Source organism: Cryptomeria japonica, chromosome 10, assembly GCF_030272615.1.
Source record: "Cryptomeria japonica chromosome 10, Sugi_1.0, whole genome shotgun sequence".
In the NCBI taxonomy this organism is placed as follows: Eukaryota; Viridiplantae; Streptophyta; class Pinopsida; order Cupressales; family Cupressaceae; genus Cryptomeria; species Cryptomeria japonica.
In genome coordinates, this window is record NC_081414.1 from 826,189,244 (window position 1) to 826,201,403 (window position 12,160).

Genomic DNA, 12,160 nt, shown 5'->3' on the forward strand with positions numbered 1-12,160 from the left:
GTCTCATATAACCCTATGTTGGCTAGGCCCCACAATAATTAGAAGATCCTAATTACTATTTTCCTAAACCTTGCATTGACCGTCACAATTTCACAGTGAGTTGAGTTAATTAGTCCATTAACGAGATTGGGAAAGAGTTTGGTATTGAGTTAGGTGTTGGTGGAAGGTTTAAGGAGGTACACTATCATCATAATTAATGTCAGAGAGTGTTGTGTGAAGAAGAATGGCCACAAAAGGAGTGACTATCCTAAGTGCTTGAGACTGTCACAAAAAGTGAGTGTTGCAGTAGTGAATCTTCCTTTGATCTTTGTGTGTTTGGGAGGGTAAATACCCATGGTGGTATATGTTGAGTGGCTGGGAGGGTAAAGACCCACATATCAACTATCTACTTTGACATCCTAGGATGGTGTCCACCTACTCTAAAACCTTGTGGGCACTTTGTCTGATACTAACATATGCATAACATGTGCCTCTCATATAACCCTATGTTGGCTAGGCCCCACCATAATTAGAAGATCCTAATTATTAAAAACACTCGATTCTTCCCTAAAAGGTTGTTGAGTCATAGAAGGCCTAGCTTGATAGCCCTATAGTCTCTCATACCTTAAATATCCTTGTGTTGATGAAGGTAAAATGTGACTACCCTATGGCCCCTACTATGCTCTAGACCGTTATCATTAATATTGATACTATTGGGTTTTTCTTTGTAAATCATATAGTAAGTCTAAATTTTCCTTTGAAGGATGGGGAGGCCTATGGACACTTTAGTCCCTTCATCAAGGTTACAAACTTCTCTCATGCCTCTGGTGTTCTCCCATGTACCTCCTTTTCGATAAGATACTTTTCCATAGCAACCCTAAAGTCATTTGGATTGGCCATGTGTAGGAAAACTGAAATTTTGGGCTTTCCACCCCTAATGAAACAATTGATAAGTAACTTGTCTTGAATGTAATCTACAAACTACAAGAACTCCAAAAACTAACTCTCATGTTGAGCCACTATGAAACCTTATTATGTAAATTGTGAAACTCATCTACGCATCTTTGTCAAAAATATTTTGAAATAGAACACACTTTGAAGCACTCCAAAATGGTATCTAGAGAGGGTTTCCAATGTGAGTTGGTGCATTTTATCCTCCCACTACAACAAGGTGGAATCAAGTCCTCTAAAAAATTGCATTGAAAATTATGCCTTTAAGTTGCTCACATATAGATACAACCCAAAGCATAAGTCCAAGCTAAGTAACCAAGACTTATCCTCAACCCCATTTGTGGATCTTAAAAATGTAGAGGATTGGAGATGAAGTGACTCTTGAATATGATCCTTTGGCTCATGATATGTGCTTGCTATAGTCTATACCTCTTGTATTTATGCATGATGAGGCTAGGTAATGTGTATTGATCAATATTCTATCTCCTCTATGTGTATTTCCCAAATTCAAATTGAACTCCTAATAAGCTCCCAAGATGCAAGTATATGCTCCTCTACTACAAGTGGATCCTCATTGCTTGTAAGATTTGAGGTCCATACTTGGGCTACTCATCTTGGTGAAAACTATCAAAGTGATATGACCCTTCCTTCCATTTCCTACACCCTATTTTCTAACCCACACCTCATAACCTTTACCTCACTTCCTATCATTATTACCTTCCATCTACATTTCATATCCCCTATCTTAACCTCCTCCACTTTCCTAAATCCTATCCTAAACCTTAACCTCATACACACTTACTTTTACTTCACCTATCTAACCCCAGTCCATCCTTCACATCCTTTTATCTCCCCCCATTCACTTTCCTACCTTCCAAACCCCTAACATATCCTAACTTACTCTTTCACCATTACATCCTTCATCACTTACCTCCCTATCTTATTCTAACCCACACCTCATAACCTTATACCTCTCAGCTTCCATTTTATACCACCTTCCTAATGGTACACTTATGCTCCCTTCCAAAACACCAACAAAAAATAGCACTCGATCACTACACATTGCTCTCACGGTTCCGCAGTAGGGATTTTCTATCAAAACCATATATACCAACATCCATAATTAGGATATATTTTACATAATGACACTCGATCACGCAAGTTTATGTCATCCCTCTCCTTAATTAGGATATATTTTAAATATGGAAAGTAGTGTTAATATGTTTCAAGCTAACTATATTATTCATTATTTAAAATGTAGTGTTTAATTAATACATGATTGTAGGATTGTTCAACAGTTTAGGTCTTGTAAGAAATTCTTCTTTAAAATCAATCATATCATATTACACAAACCCCTCACCATCTCTGTTATTGGTAATTAATCTAATAAATCTATAATAAACTTTGAATCTAAATATTTGCATATGTATAACAATTAATTTGTTGATTATACCCTACCTTTTTTCTTCAACCGGATCTTGTAATTCCCAATTTAGAGTGAAACGATGATAATTAAAATGGTCGCCCTGACAAACACATTCCTACAATGATTAAACCAGCACAGGGAACCTATGTCCACCTCCCTCCTTTGTGTTCATTGAGGGATGGCCCAACAATAACTTCTCAACTCGGCATGGGAGGAACCACTTCATTATGTGGCTGGAGCATTTGTGGCATAAAGGTCCTACTAGGAACCAACCATTTGACTCGATTCGGTTTATTCCATCGTAGTGTCAAAGCATCCATCTAGAAGTGAGATATGGGAAAGGAATGCAATGCATTATGACAAGAAGCTATCTCCTTCAGACATCCGAGTGGTGACTGCAATTAGGAGGTCGAGCCCTGACGTCATGTGAATTAGATTTTTTCTTTCTCCCTGGTCGATTGAGCGCATAAACAAATTGATCCAATCTCTTTGTCCCGCAGTTGTCCAATCAGTGCATAAATGACCTATCCCTTTTCATACAAGTAATAGCACATCGACATATCGATCAAATGCATCTTGATCGGGTAGTAGTATAGCTAGGATAGTTGGTATTTTGTAATGGCAGAGGCGGGATGAAGAGACGGGATTTATGAAATGACTTGGTCTTTTCTTTTTTTTTAAGTAATGCTCGCAGTCGTTGGAATTTCGATGAACACGGGCACTTTTTCTAAAAAAACACAAATGTCATTGCCAATTCCTTCTCCCTCAAAACCAAATGTTGCATTATCGTCGGAACTCTGACGAACTTGGGCTTTTTAAAAAAAAAAAATCAAATTTGATCACAATATACCTTCTCCGTCGGAAACCTTCGTCAAAATTTTAGGGCAAATGTATTAGTGTCATAATCTGACTGCTCTACCGGAACCTATTTGATTCCTTGAATCAAATTCCGCTTCTGATAAAAAAAAAAAGGAAGTCTCCATCAGGTTCTTTCTAATATGTCCAACGAATTCACGATGATTCATGAAAAATAATGAACAATTGACTTAATAAAATATCTATTTTTACATTTTTACATAATACGCTATTGTAGTTTTTGTTTTTCTTACTAAAGCTCCGGACAAAGCCGATTAAAAATGAGCTTTTATATAGATATAGATTAGAAGAGATTTGAGCGGGATTTAATTTGTTAAAGATAACAAATTTTGAACCTCCTTTGAGCGCATGGCTAGAAGAGATTGAAGGCCCTTGCTCCCTGGGCTTGGATCTAGTGATCCACCGACTCGATCGAATAATCCAGAAAATATATTTCTATATTAGTAGGTAAGAGGTAAATTTCTTTCCTCTATCCGAATTATCTATTCCCATCCATTCGGTATTCGGCTCAATCTTAAAAGAAAAGATTGGGCTGAGTTCGATTTGATTAAGGGACCAAATAGACGAAAGTCACTCGATTACAAGCGATCAATCGTATCAAATTCAAATTTGATTTCTTTCCATACTTCACAAGCGGCAGCTAGTTCAGGGCTCCATTTAGTAGCTTCGCGGATCACTTCATTACCTTCACGCGCAAGATCACGTCCTTCATTACAAGCTTGTACACAACCTTCTAAAGCGACCCGATTAGCCACTGCACCAGGTGAATTTCCCCAAGGGTGCCCCAAAGTCCCTCCACCGAACTGTAATACGGAATCATCCCCAAAGATCTCGGTCAGAGTAGGCATATGCCAAACGTGAATACCTCCTGAAGCTACAGGCAGAACACCCAGCATAGAGACCCAATCTTGAGTGAAATAAATACCACGACTTTGGTCTTTTTCAATAAAATCATCACGCAATAGATCAACAAAACCCAAAGTCACTTCCCGTTCTCCTTCAAGTTTACCTACTATAGTACCAGCATGAATATGATCTCCACCAGACATACGTAGTGCTTTAGCCAATACACGGAAGTGCATACCATGATTTCTTTGTCTGTCAATAATTGCATGCATTGCGCTGTGAATGTGAAGAAGTAGGTCGTTATCTCGGCAATAATGAGCCAACGAAGTATTTGCCGTAAAACCTCCAGTCAGATAGTCATGCATGACTATAGGAACTCCTAATTCTCTGGCGAATACTGCTCTTTTCATCATTTCTTCACATGTACCTGCAATAGCATTGAGGTAATGTCCCTTAATCTCACCCGTCTCAGCCTGAGCTTTATAAATTGCTTCTGCACAAAAGCAGAAATGATCTCTCCAGCGCATAAATGGTTGGGAATTCACATTTTCATCATCCTTGGTAAAATCAAGTCCACCATGGAGACATTCATAAACCACTCTACCATAATTCTTGGCAGATAGACCCAATTTTGGTTTTATAGTACATCCTAACAAAGGATGACCATATTTGTTTAATTTATCTCTTTCTACTTGAATACCATGTGGTGGGCCTTGGAAAGTTTTTGAATAAGCAGGAGGAATTCGTAAATCTTCTAGACGTAGAAGTAATGTCAGGCATATTCCTAAAAACAAGATAAACATGCCTTTGTATTGAGCTTGTAAATTCTTAAGAATTAGTTCGCCATGGGTAATGATACTATTACTAATCTAATGACTTATATAAGAAATGCTGATATGGTAAAAAAAAAAATAGTTCGAGTAGCAGCTACTATTATTACCGAGAACATCACAAGGATTCTTCTATGAGAAGGTTTTATAGAGGATGGTAGGAAACATCGAGAAGGTAAAAAATCTTTTTTTGTTTTAACTTCAAAATCTAGGGGAAGGACGCAAAAGAGATATATAACCGCTTCAAAGCGTATTAGCAAACCTGGTTTGAGAATCTATTCTAATTCTTGAGAGATCCCTAAAGTTTTAGGTGGAATGGGGATTGCAATCCTTTCTACTTCACAAGGAATAATGACTGATAGAGAAGCTCGACAAAAAAAAATAGGAGGGGAATTATTATGTATTTTATGGTAACTCCAAAACAAAAAGTAAATGCCTGAATTGCATTTTTGCTTCCAATAATTGGAATGCTATCAATAATATTGACAAAAGATATTATTGATGATAGGAGTCAATAATGACTCATTATTGAGTGTTCAGTGTCAGAAATTTGGCTAACAAAAAAGGAATTCATTATAATTCAATGAATATTATTGAGTAGTAATAGCTTACAAAAAAAAGCTATTCATGTTTATTTTTCAATTAAAATTCTATTAAAATATCTTTTTTCTTTTTTTTATAATTAAATGATTCCTCTTTTTTAGAAATCAATTTCATAGTTAATAACTATGAATGTCATAGTTAATAACTATTCCTCCTTTTTTAATCACTATAAAAAAACTAGGAGTCTAGTTAAAATGAGTACCAAAAAGAATTTTGTCACTGTTGAGGGTGTAGTTACGATAGCATATCCTAATGGTATGTTCTTAGTCCATCTAGATAACGATATAGATGTTTGAACGATTGTATCAGGTAAAATTAGATATCGAACAATACGAGTAGTACCAGGAGATAGAGTGATAGTTGAATTACCTCTTTACGATTTAAGCAAAGGACGTATAATATATAGACATCCCGTCAAACGAAATGATGATGATGACTTTATATCTGCTACTGATCAATATTGAGGCCCATTAACTCTATAAACAAAAAAGAAAAAGATTTTAGCATTAAATAAAGGACCACAAATATGAAAATCCGTGCTTTTGTTCGGAAAATTTGCGAAAAGTGCCACCTAATTCGTAGACGGAAACGCCTTCTTGTAATTTGTTACAATCCAAGGCATAAACAAAAACAAGGCTAATTCCTATTATATATCACGATATGAATTCTAAAAGGAATTTTGGCATCCAATTTAGAATTATTATAATATAAGAAATATATACATATATTTCTTATATTATATTACTTTTTTTTTTACTTCAAAATATCAAAATTTATCAAAAATTATAAGAAGATTTGCGATGTGTCAAAAAATACAAAAAAATTTGTGTCAAAAACTAGAAGAAAATATGTGCCACGTAGAGCTACAAGAAGATTTTTGCCACGTAAAACTAAACATCGAATACTGAAAGGAGTTATTTATGTTCGAGCAAGTTTTCGCAATACCATTGTTACTGTTACAGATACACGGGGGCAAGCGGTTTCTTGGTCTTTTGCCGGTGCTTGTGGATTCAAAGGTACAAAAAGACATTCACCATTTGCTGCTCAGACTGCAGCAGCAAATGTTGTTGATACCTTAGTAAATCATGGTCTTCTGAAAGAAGCAGAAGTTATGATAAGTGGCCCTAGTCCGAGGAGAGATACAGCATTACGAGCCATTGCTCAAAGTGGTATACAATTAAGTTATGTACGTGATGTAACTCCTATGCCACATAACGGATGTAGACCTCCCAAAAGAAGACGTGTATAAGAATTGAATAAATTGAAAGTGAAAGAAAGGATTAAATTATTTATTTGAAATAATATTATGAATCAGAATGAAATAGCAGTCTCAATGAAGATACCAGAATTGAAGTGTGTTGAATCCAGAATAGAGAATAAGTGTTTTCATTATAGTCGTTTCACTCTATCTCCACTTCGCAAAGGTCAAGCTAATACAATAGGCAGCACAATAAGAAGAGTTTTACTTGGAGAAGTAGAAGGAACATGTATCACACGTGCTAAATTTCACAATATATCAAACGAATATTCCGTAATAATAGGTATTGAAGAATCAATACATGAAATTTTGATGAATCTAAAAGAAATTGTACTTCGAAGTGATGCGTACGGAATTCGAGAAGGATCTATCCATGTTGTCGGACCAAAAAAAGTAACCGCTCAAGATATCATGTTACCACCTTCTGTGAGAATAATCGATACTACACAACATATAGCTAACATAAACAAATCAATTACCTTAGATATATCATTACAAATTGAAAAAGGTTGCGGATATATTATTCAAAATCCAAATAATTACAATCCTAAGGATGAAATTTTTGCTATAGATGCTGCCTTTGTCTTTCCTATAGATGCTGCCTTTGCCCCTGTTCAAAATGTAAATTATAGTATTCACTCCTATTGGAGCGAAAATGAGACACAAGAAATTCTATTTCTTGAAATATGGACGAATGGAGGATTAGCTCCTAAAGAAGCACTTTACGAAGCTTCTCAGAATTTGATTGACTTTTTCCTTCCCTTTCTAAATGCAAAGGAAGAGAACAGCGATGGAACAAACAGTCTAAGCGACGATATTACTCCTTCCTTACCTATTTTGCAATATATCGACTGATACGAAGAGAATAGCTTTTGATCAAATGTATATTGACCAATTAAACTTCTCTACTAGGATATATAATTGCCTCAAAAAGGCAAATATAAATACAGTATCGGACCTTTTGAATTACAGTCGAGAAGATTTAAAGAAAATAAAACATCTTGGGGAACAATCTGTCAAAGAAATCTTGGAATTTATACGAAATATTCAAATTGATTCACCGGGGAATCCGGTTTAGATTTCTAAGAGTTCTATTCAATCTCCCCATTCATTCCCTTCTTCTAAGTTCTTCTGGAATAAATCTTTGACCATTCTGTAACAATATTAGAAAATATTTGATAAAAAATATATCTAGGGAGAGACCCTTTATCTTAAAGCAACGACTCCCTAGATATATAAACAAAAGATTTCCCTCCTCTCCTATATTAAGATATTCTAAATTAGATCAAATTGGAAAAGACCTAGAGTTAAAGATTCATCGATAGGTAACGTTGCCCCAATACCTAACCAAAGAGCTACTGCAGTACCGAATAAGAATACTGTTGTAGCTACTGGACGACGAAATGGATTTTGAAATTGATTCACATTCTCCAAGAAAGGGACTGTCAATAGTCCTATAGGTACTGAAGCCATTAAAAGGACACCTAATAATTTATTAGGTACTGTACGAAGTATTTGAAATACGGGGAAAAAATACCATTCGGGTAATATTTCCAAAGGAGTTGCAAATGGATTTGCTGGTTCACCAATCATTGATGGTTCTAGAATTGCTAAACCTATGGTACATGCAATAGTACCAAAAATAACTACTGGAAAAATATATAAGAGATCATTAGGCCAAGCGGGCTCGCCATAATAATTATGTCCCATGCCTTTAGCTAATTTAGCCCTGTATTAAACTGGTAAACAACCAAAATAGCCGGTGTTGCCATCAATGACAAAAATATCAATGTAACACATAACCAATTCCTCCAATTTGCCAACAATCTCCCCCTTTGGCATTGATGGCAACACTAGATTTGAAAAACATCCAAGTGCCAAGAAATGCCAAACAAGTCTCCCCCAAAGGAAGACAACCAACAATCTCCCATAAGATGATATTACAATGAAGTTAACAGACTCCCCCTGTGAATGATATCCCTATTAAGCTCTGATCTCACTTTGACTAATATTCTATTAAGCTCTATTTTTCACATATATCTCTCTCCATTTGACATCAATGCCAAAAATATGACATAAACATCAAAGAAAAATCATAAATCCACTGAACCACACTGCTGACTACTCCCCCTGAGTAGTAGCACCAACACATCAATCTAGAATGAATAGTAGCTCTGTAAATGCATACCAGACTGATTCCAATCAGCATCACTCAGGTCTCTACCGAAGGGGCAAAAACCTTCAATATGTCTCTAAAGTACTCAAATGATTCCTTAGGCAAAGGTTTAGTGAAGATATCTGCAATCTTCTCTTTAGTGTTCACATAAATCAGTCCGACTTCATTTTCTTCCACCTTCTCCTTCAAAAAGTTGTACTTGATAGATATGTGCTTTGTCTTAGAATGAAATATCAGATTCTTTGACATGTCAATAGCAATAGAGTTATCATAGTGAATAACTAACGGTTCATTACAATCCACCCTTTTATCCTTCAACATTTCCTTCATCCATAGAAATTGTGTACAATTAGTAGTAGCAACAACATACTTAGTTTCAAAGTAGATAAAGAGGTACATGGCTGCTTCTTGCTAAACCATGAAACAAGTTTCTTTCCAAGAAAGAAAGCTCCACCAGATGTGCTCTTCTGGTCATCAAGATCTCTAGCCTAATCTGCATCTGTATATGCACATAGTGTAAAATCATCACTTTTAGGATATCGAAAATCATATTCAATTGTTCCTTGCAAATACAGGAAAATCCTTTTCACTGCACTCTCATGATTCTCTCTAGGATCACTTTGATATCTTGATATAATACAAATTGCATTAATTATATCTGGTCTAGTCCGAGTCAAATATAAAAAACATCCAATCATAGACTTGTACCTTGTAGGATTTATCAGTGCTGATTCATCTATCTTAGTCAATTTCTCACTTGTAACCATAGGAATACCAACCGGTTTAGAATTTTCCATACTAAATTTCTTCAACAACTCCCTAGCATACTTAGTTTGATAGATCGAAATACCTTTATCAGTCTGAGTAATTTGCAAACCTAAGAAAAAAATCATCTCCCCAATCATAGACATCTCAAACTCATTCTTCATATTATTAGAGAATTCCATACATAGCTTATCCACACCTCCAAAATGATATCATCAATAAAGACTTCAACAATCAATATATCATCATCAGTGATCTTATAATATTAATTAATGTCAACATTACCTTTAGTGAAACCAAGCTTCAAAAGATATTTATCCAATATTGCATACCAAGCTCTAGGGGCTTCTTTCAATCCATATAAAGCTTTCCTTAACTTGAAAACCCTGTTTTTGTCATTTGAAAGTGAAAATCCATCAGGTTGCTCAATGTAAACTTCCTCTTTAAGATATCCATTCAGAAATGCACACTTAACATCCATTTGATAAAACTTGTAGTTCTTATGGGCAACATAAGCAAGAAATAATCTCATAGATTCAATCCTAGCTACTAGAGTAAAATTCTCATCATAATCAATTCCTTCCTTTTGAGAATATCCTTTACAAACCAATCTAGCCTTATTCCTCACAACTTGTCCATCTTCATTCAATTTATTCCAAAAAACCCATTTATTCCAAATAACATTCTTATTTTTAGGCTGGGGAACTAAATTCCATGTATTATTTTTTTTATCTAATATAATTCTATTGAACACAATATACCACTGAGAGAGAGGTGATTCAGTGGTTTCCAAAACTCTTAACCTTTTGATCCTAAGAGTGAGTACCGGTTATAAGTGAAAACACTAAGTAAACCTACTGGTGAGATAAATTAAGACATCACAATGCAACCACACAAAGGCACATCACATGACACCGATATATATGAGGAAAACCCAAGATGGGAAAAAGCTCAGTGAGAAAAGTTGTTGAAGTCTACTACTCCAAACCAACCTCACAATGAAAAATTGGTTACAACATTTAGGGCACCAACCCAAGGAGCACCAACCCTTGCATCAAGATCCAACTCAATGATTACAATATATATTGTAGACACCTAAAAATGGTCAACGCTTGCGGAATCATACTTTAACATTTGCGCATTGCCTTATTTTAGGTTTTTGCGTTGCATTAACATTTTCTCCTATGTCACGCACTTGGTCTTTATCATTTGCGAGCATCGAGTCCTCCTTCTGCATTCTTCATCTGTCTCACTCTCGAATTTGGTCTTGTCGACAACAATATTTGTCATGAATTTGGTCGGTCTTATCTTGTCGCATCAAATGTGCGTATTCATTTGTCATTATTTTTGGACATCGTCAATCCTAATTAGGGTTTTGTCCTCTTATCGATCTTGTCATCTTGCAATCGATTTGTCATCGATCGTTGTCATTTTTCAATCTTGTCATCATGCGATCGATTTGTCATTGATTCTTGTCTTTTAATCGATTTGTCATCAATCTTTTCATTTTGCAATCTATTTTGTCATCGATCCTTGTCTTCTTGTCAATTTTGTCATTTTTTGCAATCAATTTGTCATCAATCGTCGTCTTTCTCAATTGTGTCAATTTGGATCAATTAGTCATTGTTCCTCATCAATTGGTGCATTTATCAATCAAATCGTTTTTCAGCATTGGTCCTTTATCAGTCAGAATCATGATTAAATCGAATCGATATTGATTATCCTTTGTCAAGGCCTAATTGTCATCCTTGCATTTCTAATTCATCTTCTAGGGTTTTATGATTTATTCATTTAATCCTGTTTGTCATTTCTCTCTCTAGGTAAAATAAATTATTTACTTATCCTAGGTCTTCGTGTCACAATTAAATATTCATTTAATTGGCTAATTATTCCTCTTTTTATGAATTAATTAATAAATGACAAATTATTAATTAATTCACCTAATTTCTTAATTCCTAATTTTCCTCTTTTTCTAATTTTCTAATTTTCTAATTTCTAATTCAATTTTCTCCTATTTTCCTCCTAATTTCATGGGAATGACATTTCAATTTGTCATAATTTGTCATAATTGGCAATCAATCAATTTTGACATAGAAAGTTGTCATAAGTTTGTCATAAATTATCAATCAATCAATTTTGCATAGAAAGTGCAAATTTGTCATAATTTGTCATAATTTGTCATATTGATTTGCAATTTCCATTTGAATTGAATCATGCTAATTTGATCATTTCTCCAATTTATCTATAAATTGGATGAATTTCTTCAATCTCAATCTAATAATCCCATTATCGATCTAATAATCACTTGTTGGAATTACTTTGTCGAATCAATCACACTTTGAGTATTCTTGTACCAATGTCAATCTTGCTTTAACATTAGGTTTATGAACTTGAAGGTGAGATCCACAAACAAAGGTTATTTGGAGAAGAAAGAAGGATAATGGAGCCGC

The 12,160-nt window shown here is 34.9% G+C and overlaps 2 protein-coding genes and 1 pseudogene across 2 annotated transcripts; 2 read left to right on the plus strand and 1 right to left on the minus strand.

Annotated features, from left to right (window-relative positions):
- Window positions 1–2,787: 2,787 nt before the first annotated feature.
- Window positions 2,788–4,881, minus strand: LOC131859316 (ribulose bisphosphate carboxylase large chain-like). The gene is made up of 2 exons (XM_059212915.1): window positions 3,815–4,881; window positions 2,788–2,806 (listed from the first exon to the last, which is right to left on the minus strand). Exons 1-2 carry the CDS (start codon window positions 4,879–4,881, stop codon window positions 2,788–2,790), a joined length of 1,086 nt encoding a protein of 361 aa, XP_059068898.1.
- Window positions 4,882–6,037: 1,156 nt separating this feature from the next.
- On the plus strand, window positions 6,038–6,760 carry LOC131859317 (small ribosomal subunit protein uS11c). The gene is made up of 2 exons (XM_059212917.1): window positions 6,038–6,109; window positions 6,305–6,760. Exons 1-2 carry the CDS (start codon window positions 6,038–6,040, stop codon window positions 6,758–6,760), a joined length of 528 nt encoding a protein of 175 aa, XP_059068900.1.
- A 57-nt stretch (window positions 6,761–6,817) lies between these two features.
- On the plus strand, window positions 6,818–7,917 carry LOC131859522 (DNA-directed RNA polymerase subunit alpha-like; annotated as a pseudogene).
- Window positions 7,918–12,160: the final 4,243 nt, after the last annotated feature.

What these genes read in the sequence shown, in the direction of transcription:
- LOC131859317 (XM_059212917.1), top strand. Translation starts at nt 6,038, where the DNA reads ATGAAAATCCGTGCTTTTGTTCGGAAAATTTGCGAAAAGTGCCACCTA. An exon ending in GTAGACGGAAACGCCTTCTT is followed by an intron (nt 6,110 to 6,304) that starts GTAATTTGTTAC and finishes AATTATAAGAAG; the next exon opens with ATTTGCGATGTGTCAAAAAA.
- LOC131859316 (XM_059212915.1), bottom strand. Translation starts at nt 4,881, where the DNA reads ATGTTTATCTTGTTTTTAGGAATATGCCTGACATTACTTCTACGTCTA.